Source organism: Bactrocera neohumeralis, chromosome 2, assembly GCF_024586455.1.
Source record: "Bactrocera neohumeralis isolate Rockhampton chromosome 2, APGP_CSIRO_Bneo_wtdbg2-racon-allhic-juicebox.fasta_v2, whole genome shotgun sequence".
In the NCBI taxonomy this organism is placed as follows: domain Eukaryota; kingdom Metazoa; phylum Arthropoda; class Insecta; order Diptera; family Tephritidae; genus Bactrocera; species Bactrocera neohumeralis.
Window position 1 is genome coordinate 69,013,153 of NC_065919.1, and position 16,512 is coordinate 69,029,664.

At 35.5% G+C, this 16,512-nt stretch overlaps 1 protein-coding gene across 1 annotated transcript in view; it reads right to left on the reverse strand.

Annotated features, from left to right (window-relative positions):
- Nucleotides 1-16,512, reverse strand: part of LOC126760019 (uncharacterized) — a 136,152-nt gene that overhangs the window by 35,142 nt on the left and 84,498 nt on the right. Inside the window, exon 2 of the mRNA XM_050475344.1 lies at nucleotides 2,771-3,129. Within this exon, the coding sequence (XP_050331301.1) occupies nucleotides 2,771-3,129 (359 nt within the window). The remainder of the gene's footprint in view (nucleotides 1-2,770; nucleotides 3,130-16,512) is intronic.

Genomic DNA, 16,512 nt, shown 5'->3' on the forward strand with positions numbered 1-16,512 from the left:
GTTTGCGACGATATAACTCACGAACGGCTTAAAAGAAACGACAAACAATCAAACAAGTGTTAGCGCGTGAAATGAGCTTTCCAAGAAGGTATAACATGACCCGATGCGACGAATAAAACTAGAACTACGAAAATACCGCAAGACTTTTTTGACAACCTATTATTTAGCAGCTCAGCATATTATACATATTGGCATGGCGAATAAATGTGTTTTAGACGAAATTATTTTCCTTACTAATTGTGCAACAACTTCATTTCAATCGATATCGATAAATTAAAATAGGCTGTTCGAAAATACCGCTATTAAATCAACTCCTAATTCATTGTTGAGGGTAATTTGGGTGCAGCCTGCAATTGATTCAACCACATTTTAAAAGCAGTGGATTTACTGCTTATTGCTGTATAGAGTCTGGTTTGGTGTTCGATGAATATCTTCAGCAGCTCCCTCCTACATCCTAAAACCATCCGTGTGTCTGTAAATAATATTAATACAATACAGTCATTACTTCTGGTAGATAATTTCGTCTATCTTGATACCAGTATTAACACCAACAACAATGTCAGCTTCGAAATCCAACGTAGAATAACTCTTGCCAACAGGTGCCACCATGGACTGTGTAGGCAATTGAGAAGTAAAGTTCTCTTTCGACGAACGAAAACTTATAAGTCACGCATTATTCCCATCCTTCTATATAGTGCAGCGGCATGGACGATGACCACATCTTATGAGTCGACGTTACGAGTTTTCAAGAGAAAGGTGTTCATTGGCAACGGCGAATATCGCATTCGGTGGAACGATGAATTTGATTCTCCAATTGGCGCCAAACAGAGAAAAGGAAGAGAATGACTGACGTGCTGTGGTAAGCTTAGCTCTAACCACTGCTGCGTTAATAAAGAAGAAGAGGACATTGTTTTGCGAAAGAAGTAAGTGTCAGTTCACGATGACACCCTATGTGGGTTAGATGGGTTTAACGGTTTTAAAAATTGTTATTTTTATTGCCTTATTTAATTCTATATAGAGATATTCTCTAGAATATCCTAAATGCTCAAATTGATCCGAGTAATAGTTTTGGATATACAGCCTGACTCTATGCCAGGTATATAATGTCTTAAAACGCGTTTTTTTTCTCGAAACTGGTTTTCAAAGTCGGTTGTCAAGTTTTCTTGCGAACTACTCAACCATTTTAATGAAATAAGTTTTCGAAATATTATTTTAAGGTTTTGAAAAATGCATTTTTAATAATTAACATTTTTTTTGTCCAATACCTGGTTAATTAAAACACGTTTTTTTTTTCTTTTTTCAGATAATACTGGACGAAGTTCTGCTGTGAACGCGGGGGTACAATTTTTCTGAAGGACTGCCGGAAATTACGTGTTGGCCAAGTTTTGAATATTTCCTTTTGAAAATTTTACGTATTTTCGGAATAATACAAATTTTGAACAAAATAGTTAATTTTTTATATGAACAAAAAATTTTGGAAAATAGGGCCGTTTTTGCGCGAGAAAACACACAGAACCCCTTAATTTTCATGCCTCAATAATATTTAAGTGTCCATCTGAAGGATTATTTGTATTTTCATATAAAGAATGTTGAGAATTCATATAAGGCTTCCATTAAAAAGGACAAGAGGGAATTGAAGATCTAATGCATGAACAAATTTAGGTTATACAAATTATAATTAGTAATAATTATCAATTAAAGCACTATCTCATATTTTAAAACCAAAATATCTTCGATTCGCACAAGAGAAAGAAAGTTGAAGAATTCCAACATCAAGCGCACCTTCACGTAACTATAGCATTCAACTTTAACACTTTTATGTGATTCTGAAAAAACATCGAAGTGTGATAAGCTTAACAAAACTTCTCTATTGGTCAGGCGTTTGAGTAGCCAATCGAAATTGAGAAGAAAAACTAGTAATCCCCAGCATCCTTATTACGCCAATTTATTAAGTGAATTTCCCATAAAAAGCCTGCGCAAACAATTGTACATTCACATGTGTATCTATGTTTGTAAATAAGCATGCCGTCTTTGTATGAAATATTAACTTCATATTCACAACGCTTGTGAACTTGTCTTGCTAATAAATTGCAGACATTTATATGAAATGGGAAAAAACATTAGCTCTAACGCACTGCCGTTTTTCACCTACAATACAACCAATGAAATATGCAATGCCGTTAGCACACACACGAGTGCACATATGTTTCCACGCTTAAGAGTGGCTTACAAACTTTTCAATCAAGTTAAGAACATGACCATTTCCAATACAAAAAGTCCACAGAGATTACAACATTCGAATTACAAACAGCCGGTACGAGTGACATGACAGCCGATTTAGAAGACAACGCAAACGTTGTGTGTGTGTGTGTGTGTGTGTGAGTGTGAAAGACATACAACCGCACCTCAAATGCTTTAAAATGGCAAAAACTGGTGAATACCGCACACAGAATGCAGAAACTACCAAACTAGCCGCCATATTGTATGAATATATACGCGTTTGGCCGAGTGTGTGTGTGTGAGATGGCGACTTTTTAGAAGTGGCAAACCGTTAGGAGCCAAAGCGGCTTTTGGACCCGAGCGAGTATGTGAAAATGAGTGGAGCTCAGTCCATGTAAGACACTTAAACATTTACTTAAATTACAAAGATACAAACATGCATATGTATATCGTATATGTATGTGTGTATATATGTATGTGTGTATATATGTATGTGTATGTACTTGTATGTATATTTCAAGTTAGAAAAATATCTGATATTGCAACTCACCAATCTTATTTCAATTTCAGCATCAATTCTGGTGCGCATCTTGCGATTGGTTTTGCCAAAGACGGGCGTGCAAACCAGTTCATCGAAGTCGCCAGCGTTCATGCCATCCAGCAGCGGTGCACAATCCGCGTTGGCGGCATCGCCGCACACCATCGCCCCATCAGCCGATGTAAAGGAGCGTGGCGAATGCGGTGAGTGGTAGGCGAGGGCGGCCGGTGTTGGCCTAACGCGGGCCGCCTCCTCATAGAGTATACGAACACTGGGCGGACGTGTGGTGGCGGTGAAGAGCTCCTTGCGAATCGACTTGTCGCACTCGAAATGCGTTTTGCGCTGCGCGAAAGTTAAGAGGTCGCTCTCAGCTGGAAGTAGAAAGGTAGGAGAAGAAAAAATTAGGTTAACAAAATTGCATGGAAATATGATATGTATGCTAGTGAAAATCGCTTAGTTTATTGATTAAAGTAATAAATGTGTAATAAGAATGGCAAAAATGCGGTAGAAAGTTCAACTGCAGCTTTAAAATATAAGAAAAGCAACGTGGTGCCTGAAAAATTTCCTAAGATGACTTGACAATTAGAAAACTTTTTCATACGAAGGCTTCAGTTTGGTAAATTTGTATGACAGCAGATTGTATACCGTTCCCATGGGCAATAATTTCTGCCAAATTTCGTAAAAATATCTTATGAAATGAAAGAGTTTTCCCCACAAGGACTTCATTTTGATCTGTCAGTTTGTATGGCAGCTATGTGCTTTAGAGGTTCTCCAACCCGCTACGGAAAAGATGGACTAACCTTCGGTACAAGTCCAGCACTTCATAGGAAATGCGGCGAAAATCACCTCCCAACTGAGCAGACTAATAGTCAATATAGGATGCCCCAGAAAAGAGAAGAGAAAGCTTTAAATGTCAACGAGGAGTCGATTTATACACAACTCACGGATACTTCAAAAAGTACCTCCACAGAATGGTAAAAGCCGAAAATCCGTCATGTCTATACGACACGATAGAAGACTCCGCTGAACGCACCTTCTTTGAAATTCGCAGCAATCTTGCTACGCATCGAAAAGCGGGACCTGGACGCAGGTTGGCTTATGTAAATCCCCTATTGAAAAAAATGGAACGGCACCCTGAAGTAATGCAAATGTGGTCCCAGGGTGAGCGACGGTTTCTTAGAGGGCGGTTTCTAGTGAGCTGCAATACCGACAGCTCTGATGATGCAAAAGGCATTTTCCACCTCCTCACCCGCACAAAACAAAAAAAATCATGCTTGAGTGGTCCGATTTGGTCTTAAACAATAACTTTTGTCAATGGGCTCAGGCCGTGACGGTGATTATATACATATGTATATATGTGTTTGTACATATACATATGTAAGTATACCTTTTAGGGTCTCGACGTTTCGTTCTGGGTGGTAACTTCATACAAACTTGGTAAACTTCATATAACCTCTTCAGAGTAAAAAAAAAATAAATAATAAAATTTATTTGCATGTGTTTAATAATATTTTCTTAGGCTCCCACTGTGTGTTCATAAACTATTTTTGATCGAATCATATCGCTACTTGAAATCGAAGCCATTACTACGCAACGCTTTTTCTCCCGAATACGCACATTTCTCATAGGAATTGCTCTACTTATGCCTCAATATACATATGTATTTGTGTATATAGCTCTATGAGTATACAAAACGATTGTTTTTGTTTTATGAATAACCCAATGCCAGATGTTCAACTCATTTCGAAATACGATTATCAATTAAAAAGGTGAGCAAAATAAAAAAAATGGAAAATTAATGTAAATATAGCTATGTAGCTTAGTGTATAGGTACACACAAGCTTACTTTCTTATATACTGATTTGTTTATGCAACATTTTTGCGTTTTTTTACAAACAATTTACATATTTATGGCACTTTTTTGAATCGAACAAAGGACGATTTATGATGCAGCAATAAAAATCACTGCTTAACATCAATTTCATTCACTTATACATACATACAAACATAAGTATCTACACCCAACCGTGGTCAACTGTGTACACAAAAGGGTATTGCGGTTATTACGAAGCTTCGTCTTCAACTTTTATCCGTTAACATTCGCACATACAAGCAGACATTTCAAGAATTATTGCTGCACATTTAATTGACTGGGAAACGATTGTGGGAATGACTTTTGAATTGTGGAGTAAATTTGCATTTTGCACACTTCATATGAGAATTTCAGATCAATTATAAGCGGTCGGCAAGCAATTTCGAGGCGTTTATGGACTTTAATTTAAATGGCTACTGGCAGGCTATTTGTACTTGCAATCAATTATGTAATGGAAAACGTCATGTTAATTTTAAATTTTTTTAATATATTTAATACATAAGTATGTAGATTAGAGCTGAAAAATCCAAATTCCATTATTTGAACACTCAGTTAATTTTGAAAAACTTCTTCAAGCTAAAATTTTGAAACCAAATAATTTAAAAATCCTACTAAAAAGTTAAAGCTGTCATGAAAAAAAAGAATAAAGAGGTTTAAGAAGCGCCCAGTATTATGAAGAAAAACACCGAGTCTACAGCAATAATAAATACAGACATAACCTGGACACACCAAAGGTCGCTGCTGATCGCATCACACTACCGGAGAGCTAGCAGCAAGCCGACAACTGGCAATCAGAGCCAAGCAAAGCAACGACTATTATTGAGCACTCACTGTCTGACTGTTCATGAGACCAACAGTCGGACAGTCCAGCAGTTGGGCGGGGCACCTACAAAATATGCACGGACAAACTGCTACCAGCCTATGTTGCTTCGGCTAGTGTGAACAAAGTCATGCGATCGGCCAACGAAGTACACGTTGCGACATTTGTCGGCATGCTCCACCGACTGTCTAGAGCCGTTGGCGTAATTTTATGGAGCCATTACATTTGGCAATTGCACGAAGCTCTCATGCGCCACTAAAGCACACCACACAACATTTATTTAGAAACATGTAGACTCACACTCGCAGCAGTAGCCCCATTAATGACGCGCCACTGTGCGGCTGCCCGTTCTCCAACGGCGGCCGGCAGCATCATCATCATCACAATTTCGTCGCGCACTTAATATAATTTCAATTTTCAATTTCAAGTTCGCCATGTCGGAGACTGTGAATTTACACATGTAAGTGCATATACATATGTACATATGCGTGTGTGTGTGTTTGTTTGCGCTTAAATATTTTTTAAAGCGCGAGTGATGGGTGTGTCGTACTCGAAAGTTGACTATGTGCATAAAACATTTATATACGGACTAAAATTTATGCAATAAGAAAGAGAAATGAGTGGCGATGGCTCAAACAGATTTTTGTTGCTGTGGTCTGCAGAAATTACGTCAGAAGCTCTTCTTTATCTTACTAAATCTACAATTAAAGCATCATTATAAACTAGTAGGCTCTCCAAATCGCTTTCAAGAAGTAGAAATTGATTTTTTTTTTATTTTGGTACCTGCTGGATATTATTTTAAAGGAAAAAACTTTAACTTTATTTATTATGAAGCGATATATAATTAGCGATTCTTCGCAAATAATAAACGTTTCCGTAAAAGATAAGGGTATTTATCGGTTATTTATCGGACTGGGAGGTAGAATTTGCCGACGGTAAGGCATGCCTATCGTAAGAGGAGAGTAAAAATCCATATGCACTATGTCTGTTATTTGGCTTCCCTCGAAATTTCGGCATGGTGTTGTCAGAAATAGTGCTAGAATACTCAGCTTGAACTGATATTATAGACTTTGAATGAGATTCCTTCTAATAAAAAGACACTTGAAGTTCAAGCGACAAATACCACCAGTCCTTGAGTTTGATGGGTACTCAACTGGTAGTAGAAAAAGCTACAATGTCTGACCAGAGACTTAAATCTGGGGTAAGGCCGTCGCCGGCAGGTACTCAAGTAAAAACGCAACAAATGCTGTTGTTCTCACGTGAATATATGCTTGATAAATACTTTTTATTGGATGGAAAAAGTAAAAATCAGGACAGTATCGATGAAACAAAACTATTGATGAAATTATGAAAATTCAGAAAATGTTGATCTCTTCATAGAAGAAGAGGAATATCTACTTTTATTTCATTTTTGTCAAGTTCAGATATTTGTGTTTTTGTTTCACTACCTAACAGGGAGGTTTGTTTTACCGATTTTCGTATCCGTGCCTTATAATCTGTGTGTCCAGAGGCAATTTTGGCAGTTATGCCGACTTTTCGGCGATCGCTGTATTGACATAATCGAAGGAAAGATAGTTGCAATTACGAAAACTATACGCCGATCCAAGGAACTGAGTTGCATTTCAGTACGAATAAGAGGTTAAAGAAAAATATTTTTTTACCATATTAAGCACATCTTGAATGGAGTATAGATAGTTAACTTATTTCCCTTTCTGTTAGTTAAAAACAATTAAATTTTTCTCATAAAAGATTTTTATTTTAAAATACCTTGTATGATATAAATATTTATAAATAGGTGGATACATATAAAAGAATTTGTGTACATGATTTTGCTATTTATTTTTAGGCATTTTTCTTTAAAGTGAATTTTACTTTGCTTTTCCGTAAATTGCAGCTTTTGTTTACGGTGAATTTTAGTTTATTGCAATTTTGAAGATTTACGCCTTTTCATTAGAAATAAAAATATAAAGGAAATGTAAGTTTCGAGCAGTGAGTAAAATGCTCTCAACATTTTATTTTTAGGTATTATAAACGAAATGTGCTATTCGTATTTAATGGCTCTCACACACTATGCTAGTACATGTATGTATGTATAAATAAAATAATTTCGATTTGGCGTAATCGAAATTCAGTAGCAAATTTGGCGAAAATAGTTACAGTTCAACGAAAAATGTTTAAAAATAAATATTGGCGACCATCGAGTAATGTTGAGAATTAAAAATCTAAAGCAACAGCACAGTTTTCCAGTTGAATTTAATACAAGAGAGTGTGTGGATACCACTTGCTCCAACATTAGTGTTCATTCATGGCTTGTTCGATTCGCTATTCCCCGCTTTTGTGATTTTCTGCTTCATATGGTAGAATATGTTTATATTAAATAAAGAGTATTTTTGGTTATGACAAATTAATATAAATCCGCTGATCCATAAATTTTTTTACCAATTTATATTTGCCCGCAGCTTAATCACAAATATACGCATATTTACTGCAATTAAAAATCGAAATGTCTGCAAACCGCCTATTTGGCGAACTATTAACTTTATATGGCATAAATATTTTTTTTCAAGCGCCAAAGCATAACCACGTATAGCGGTCAGGCGCCGTCACGCAGCGTGAACGTTGAAAGTTTTACAAAATAAATCGCGCTGACGCGGCAAGCGTGCAAAGCACAGGAAAAGCAATAGGAAAATATGGAAATGCATGCTTATGTAAATGGGTGCACTTGCATGTTTACACAGACATACATATGCACATGCATATACTGTATGTATATGTATGTAAGTATTCAAATTATGCGTTTGTGTACGTGTGTATTGCAATATAACGTTGACACTTGTTGCCTGTTGCTGACGCAGCGCTCGCAATATCGCCAACTCATTGCCAACAATTTACCGCTGCGCGCAATTATCAATTACAAATACCGCTGCGGCGCATTTCGCCGGCAAATAACAACAATGAAAAGTAAACAAATCAAAGCACAGTGCAGTTAGAGTCAAGGCTAGTGTTGCTGTTGTTGCCGTTTTATTGTTATATCGCGCTTTATTGCCATTTATTTAGCGTTTTTTGTTGTTATTGTTGTCACCACGTTCCACAGTTGTGCATGCAAATACTCGGTGTGGTGAGCATGTGCAATGTGCGCCGTCGCCGCTGACTCAGACAGGTTGGGTCGGTGCTTGGCAAACACACATGTGTATATGTGTGTGGTTTGTGCGCACAAGAGTGTGATGTCCGCAAGAATTTGCCGCCGAAAAAATAAATTAAAATTAAAAATAAATAAGATTAATGCAATTGCACCATAAATGGTTGAATGCGCAAAAATAAACGCAAAAATAATGTGTGAAGTGAGAAAAGCGGAGTTTAACAACCTCTAAGTGTAGGCCCCACATGGTAGCACGCTCTCAATAAATTCAATTCTTTTATGTTCAAATAAATTTGCAAAGAAGAGAATGTGTGGCAGTATATTATCGTTTTAAAGAAAATCACGCTTTTAGTTAAGTTTGGTGCTGACCGCCAGGAGCTTTGAGAACCTTTGTATATACATATGTATTATTTCATAACCAAATTCTCATACAGAATGGATTCAGCGAGTTTCTTGATATATTCAGAGCTAGTGAACGCTCTCGATTAACCTCATCTTATGGTCACCCAAAATCGTGTTTTGACTTTTTTCAATTTTTTGTCCGCTACAGCTACTTTTCCACTTCCACTTGATCAACGCCTTCGTTGCTAATATATCCTTTAAGAAATTCAATAAACCATTTATGAACGGTTGCTACATTTTTCTTGAATAATGAATCGAATAAGCAACTAGTATAAGTCGGTTCAACTGGTATAAACAAAGAGAGATAGAGTAGAAAGTTTAGAAGTACCTATGTATTTCAATTGAATAATTTTTTCCCTTTACTTGTAAGTTTTTTAAGGGGTTCATGAGTTTATGGGTTTTAAGAAACCGTTTATTTTTTTTATTAAATTCTACAACACCTCTAGAACATTATTCTAAATTTTCAAGTTGATCCGTGTAATAGTTTCGGAGACACAGCCTTGTGAACTTGTGCGCTCGAGGCTAGCTAGGCCACGAGCGCCGTCTTTAAACGCGGTTTTCTCGAAACTGTGTTTTTGAAGTCGGTTGGCAAGATTTCTCGAGAACTACCCAACCGATCTTCATGAAATTTTACAAAGGTCTTTGATACACAATTTTTAAAGACTTGGATGAGGCATTTTTTTTTCGATTACAACTATTTGAAAAAAATAATTTCACTGAAATTTTAATTTTTTGTAAAAATGTCTCAAAACTTCAATTTTCAGTTTTTTTTTCCTTCGTCCAAGTTCTAAGTTAAGGTTATAACTAAAACACGTATTTTTCACTTTGTATGAATTTTTCACATGTAAGGAGTTATCCTGCCAACGCGGGCGCATCTTTTTTCCGAGGGGTCACCGAAATGGCGTCACAATGGCCGAGTTTAAAATATTTTTTTTCAAAAATTTCAGAATTTCTTTGTTAATAGTGTATGTTTGTAATAATAAAAAATTGTAATAAAATATTTAATTTTTTATATGAGAAAAAAAATTGTTAAAAAAATACAATTTTTTACCCGAGGAACCCGAGGTGACTCCTTGATCAAGCTGCGTTAAAATTTAAGCAAGCAGAGAAGTGGCGAATCGAATATGGTTAATATTTATTGATGGTCGCTCACACCATAATTCTACAGCGCCTTCTATAAAATGGATTTTGTAACTTTGTATTACAGTTATGTGCATAAATAATAATATTAAAGATAAGAAAACAAATAAGTGGTTTGGAACTCTGCTAACTTGTATTTAATTGGGTTTACTTCTATGCTACTTTGGCATTGAAATATTGCTACAATTCATTTCAGTTCATACAAACATACGAGTAACAGCTAATTAATGCTTTCATAATTTCCCACATTTCAACAACGCAGCTGCATGTCGCAACAAATGTCAAAACATTCAACTGAAAATATATCACTTTAATGCCAAAATACTTCAAATCTTTCAATGAGCCACAATATGCATATGAAAACGTATGCATGTACATATGTATATGGCCAACAATTGGCACTCGCCAACCGATGACGGCAATGGCACTGAAATTGATGGCGCATACCGATGGTGACTCCGGCGATGACAGCCAAGCCAAGTTGCATGCAACAACGTCACATTTTCGGAAAATGTTTGCGCAACGAGCTGTACACATACATACATACATACATATGTAGTGCTGCGGGGACAGTTATGTGCATAAATTTGTGCTTGCAACATTACAGCCACAAGCCGACAGGCTAAGCCATATCAATAATTCAAATGTGGAGCGCTCCAGGAGTCTGGTGCGAAAACGCAAAATTTATTTATTTTTGTTAGATTTTCGAATTTTTCGTCAACTGCACACATACACACACATATAGTTACTTACAGCTTGTGTGTAAATAACGCCATTGACGGCAAGTGGTGTGGTAGCGGTTGATTGCTATAAAATTTAGAGTACACGGTTGCATGGTTGTTTGTTAACTTTGGTTGCACTGACGATTGGTGGCTTGGCGTGGCTGGTATGCATGTATATATATGTATGTATATTTATGTTGGTTTCACATCAGATATCGCTTGCAGTCGTTGATACATATTCGTTTTTTTATGTGTGCCGCATGCAACAAATAGAAAATAACTATTGTGGCACAAAATGGTGTCGACTCAACAAGCTGGCAGGTTAAATGGCAGCAAGAGCTGTGATTGAGGTGACACATTTGTCACTTTGCTGCAGCTCTCTGTATTTTCTATCGCAAATTTAATATTGATTTTGGACACTTTTGGTATTTTTAATGGATTCACCTGGAGTTGCCTTCTAATTTCTTGATTTTGTAAGACTGATTGATATAATGATCACAAAATATTAAATTATGGTTTTCGAAACGTTAGAGAGATATGTAAAAAAATTAAGAATCTTTAGAACCCAGAAAATATCTGAAAAAATCGCAAAGAATATATAACGTATGATCAAATTTAACCCGGACTGACAAAAAAAAAGTCCTCGTGTTTGCTAAAGATTCAGGTCTTCTGGTACGAGTCTAGCATTGACACTCTTCATACCCAAATCATTAACCAAAATGTTGAGTCGTTTTATAAGAGCTGGTGAGATTCTCTGCTATCTGTTTCTTTAATCTTTTCGATGTTAGCGTCATTAATAGAGTAGGACAGACACAAAAAGGTCTGTTTTTTTTAAAAAAAAAAAAAACCATACTTTTTGAGTCGTTTCTGATGAACCTTTTTACATCGTGAATTCTTGTAGAGCATACAATTTCCTTGGAGGGAAATTTTTTAGCTGTAATCATTTCGGTTAATTTCCCTACTAATATTTATAATAGAACCAATTACCGTTTCAATTTACAATACGAAAATTTGTTTTGCTTATTGTAACCATTAAATTTTAATTAAACAACCCACATAAATGCTGAGACTCACGCACACACATGTACATTTCTATAAATCCCTCTATGTTACACATACAAATGCATATGATCATTGGCAGCATACTAAGCGAAGTGCATTGCCAACCCAGTTGCTATTGTCATTGTGGCCACAGGCGTAATTCAGAGCAAACAACGCTTGGCCAAAGAGGAGATGGCACAGCCGAGCGCTATTGACTTGGCTGGCTGCTGATGTTGGCACTCAAAGTCATCAGCGTCAGCATCAGCAACATTGTCGTTGTCGTTGCTATTGTTGTTGTTGTTGTTGTTGCTGTTGCAACCAATTGCCTTTGCGGTTGTTAGCATTGACGCTGCCAATAACGATGACTATGTCGATGTTGCTACAGCTAACGGTGGCTGCTGCTGCAGCAGCTGAGGAGACGGTTATGGACAAGCCACAACAGCCGCAGGTCACAACAATGCCAATATTACTTGCACACACCGCCAGCCACACTACACCACACCGACAACCAGTTAGCCGGTTGGGTGCGAATGCCGTGTATGCGACAAAAAACAAAAACTTTTGCAACAGCGCAACAACAACAATGAGTACTTCATAGTTAGTTGGTAATGCCTGACAATCATGCAATTTAGTGCATACATGCATTTTATACTACAATATATTGTGCAGCGATGATGAGTTAGTATGCGGCATCAGTGGATGATGCAGCATGCATTGACGGCGTTTACAAGAACAACAACAGCAATGGCAGCAGATTGTGACCATATATTGGACGTATGACACATTGGGGATAAGAAGTAGACGCTGCGTTTAAATGCTGTCTGCATAGATGTGTGTGTGTGTGTGTGATCGTGGCTATATGCGGCATGCAACATTCAATGCATTTGTCGTGGCAAATATGGTAAGCACTTTGTTGCAGCAACCACGGCATGTCCAATGTTTGAGTGGTTGCGTGAGCTCTTGGTTTAAGTATTATAACCCGGTAGAAATTTAAGCACTTTAACACAAAGCTGATTATATTCTGTATTACAAAAGCAAAATTAATGAACATTTTTTTGTTTTGGTTCAAAAGCAATAATTTTAGGTAAAAGCCTTGCCTTCTGCGGCTGAGAATAGTCAAGATTTCTAATTGTTGACTGGGTTATATTTTAGTACTTTACAAATAAAGAGTTTATAGTATAATAGCTTACCTAGCTTCTTTGGTCTAATGTTGGCTTAAGGGGTTACATGGGTTAACGGGTTTCAAAAAATCGATTTTTTTTATTGTTTTATTAAATTCTACAACACCTTCAGAACATTGTTCTAAGTTTTCAAGTTGATCCGAGTAATGGTTTCGGAGATACTGCTTTGAGAACTTGTGCGCTCGAGGCTGGCTAGGCTAGGTGCGCCGTCTTTAAACACATTTTTCTCGAAGCTGTGTTTTTGAAGTCAGTTGGCAAGATTTCTCGAGAAACACTCTTCCAATCTTCATGAAATTTTATACAGGTCTTTGCGATACAATTCTTAAAGACTTGGACGAAGGATTGCTTTTTCGATTACAACTATTTGAAAAAAAATGTCGCGTAATTTTCACTGAAATTCTCATTTTTTTGTAAAAATGTCTGCCAAAACTCCAATTTTCAGTTTTTTTCCTTTGCCCATGTTCTAAGTTAAGGTTTTAACTAAAACACGTATTTTTACACTTTAGATGGTGCGGTAAGGAGTTATCCGCCCACGGCGCGCATCTTTTTTCGGAGGGGTCACCGGAAATGGCGTCGAAATGGTCGAGTTTAAAAAATTTTTTCCCAAAAATTTCAAAATTTCTATGTTAGTTGGTTATGTTTGTAACAATAAAAAATTCTAATAAAATATCTAATTTTTGTATGAGAAAAAAATTGTTGAAAAAATGCAGTTTTTTACCAGAGGAAACCTATGTAACCCCTTAATAATCTATAAAATATAGCTATAGCGCTTCTATCAATCGACTAATACACTTCCAAAGAAGGGTAGTTGCAGCTGAGGTCACTGGAATTCCTGTCTTTAATGCAACTAAGCACTTCTAACATACATATATATTCAAGTACGTGTATGTGTGTGTGGATGCATGTCAGTTGACTGCAATGAAAATGTCATAAATTGCAGCCAAGTTAAGCGTTTCGCCTCGAACCAATTGTATTGAACACATTGTTTGCTGTCAACACACACACACATACAAACATATACATACATATATACACATCAAATCAGATGCACAAACTTATATAGACATGTACGTACATGTGATAAGCATTCGTACATGCATGAATGCGAGTGGAAAATCTTGGTGCAAGCAACGAACTGCGCCTGCCATAAGTTGTAAGCATTGAATGACAACTGAATTGCCAGCTGAAGTGTAGTTGCATTTTGCAGCGAGTTAAACTATGCTGAGCTAATGGCTTCCAGACGAACGCTTTGTGCTGTGGCAAGCAAAAAAGACAAAGAAAAAATGCTGCTTAACCATAAAGAGTTGAGAGCAATCAGCTGTGGAAGCAGCGGCAGAAACAGAAACGGAAAGAAGCACAAACTGCAAGGCGAAGGCGAAGACGAAGACGAAGACGACGTCGAAGCGCGCATAAGCTCGAGAACGGCAGTAATATTAGGCCACAGCCAAACGACAATAACAACAATCGAATAAAACAAAGACCATATAAATGGTGAATAAAAATTGAAATTATATGAGTTTGCAGGAAAAATGCAATTTACAGTTTAATTAGTTGGATTTTCCAATTATGGTTGGTTCATTGTACCCTAAAACATTCTATCCGGTGGAACTATAACCAACACCGCCTGCCGCTGCTCCACAACCAGTAAATAAATATATGAGTACATATATGTGTATGTATGTATGTTGTATAAACAAACAAAAAATAAGTTTGTATCACGCTTAAGCTGCATAAACACCGGTGTATGTGAGCAGAAGAAGCAGCATGACTTGTGTTATTGCATGACTGGACTTCGCTGATGTAGAAGGAAATGCAATTGTGGACGGATGTAAAAAGTGCAGAAGAAGCAGACGCAAAAAAGAAAGAGGATGAAGATAATAAGTTGTTTGGCAATCATATAGTTTTTTAAATAATAAAATAAAAATATTGAAGACGTACAACGGAAATAAATAATGAGTCTATAAAAAACAACAAACAAGAGTTTATGGAATTAATAAATTTTAAGCAATAAAAACTGCATAAAGAGCAGAGTAATGATTTTATGAAGTAAATTCACTGTGCTTTTTTCAAAATTATGTTAAAATTTGTTGATGAGTATATTATGTATATATATATATATGTATATATATATATATATATATATATATATATATATATATATATATATGTATATATATATATATATATAATATATGGAACATAGGGCCTCCATTATATTAATAGCAATATAGTTTTTGATATACATATGTACATACATATAATGAATAAATATAAAATAATAGAAAAAAAGAGATAATCCATCTTTGCAAAAAATATTTACTTAAACTTTTTTGGTGACCAAAAACGATTTCACGAACCAACGAATATCAGCTGCTGCCCTTGCTAGCGCATTAATTTTGAAATGTTGCCTACATTTAGGCGTTTAATCAGCAAATTGTGGGAAAAAATACAGTTAGTTTGGTTTTTAAAAGAAAAAAAATGTTATCAACTTAAAATAGACTTTTTTAAATTATTAAAATAGAAACATCAAATATATGCATATGTAATTTTGAATACAAGTACATACAAGTATACTTCTTTCGGCAATTGTTTTTAAAAATAGAATTTAATATAAGCTTAAATAAATTATTCTCATAAAAAAAATAATAAATTTTAAACAAATGAATTAAAAATAATAATTTTTAATAAAAAATTATATTAAAGTATTAAAACAATTTGTAATATTTTCTAAACAAGAATTATATCAGAATTTTTTTCCCAATTCCGTAATTTATTTTTAAAATTTCAGGATGCATTATTTAGTTTGAGATTTTTTAATTTTAGTACATCTTTGTTTTCTATTTTTAGTATTTCTTTTATTAATGAAAATTAATTAATATGAGAAGATTTTTATTTTTCTTAGTATTTACTCGATTGAAAGAAAAGAATTAATATTATTCGCCAAAATACTCCTCTACTGGACTTTTAGGGGGGGAGCCTGCCTTAGAGCTTAAAAAATTTTATTTTTTTAGATTTTTTTTGGGAGGGAAAGAAACAATTAATTAAAGCGAAATTTGGGGTTATATAATTAGATATTTAAAAATCATTCGAAATTGGATACGAAATCTTTGATATTCTGCCTTTGGGAAGCAATTGCCCGATGCATCACGCATGTGCATTTATCGGACGGCGGGCAGGATGCAGGTCGCAGTTTCTATCGGAAATTTCAATTATAATAATTGCAATAATTGTTAATCACTTATCTTCTAGTTAAACTAAGAATATTCCAAAAAAAGTGAAAAATCCTACATTTTTTAAATGGAAAACAGTGGTTTTTGACCAAAAAAATTTAATTTATGTTGCTTAAAATATGTTCAAATTTAACTTTTTTTAGTTCTTTTTAGTTTAAACAGAAGATAATTTAATGCCAAAGATAATAAAATTTGCCCCAACTCCA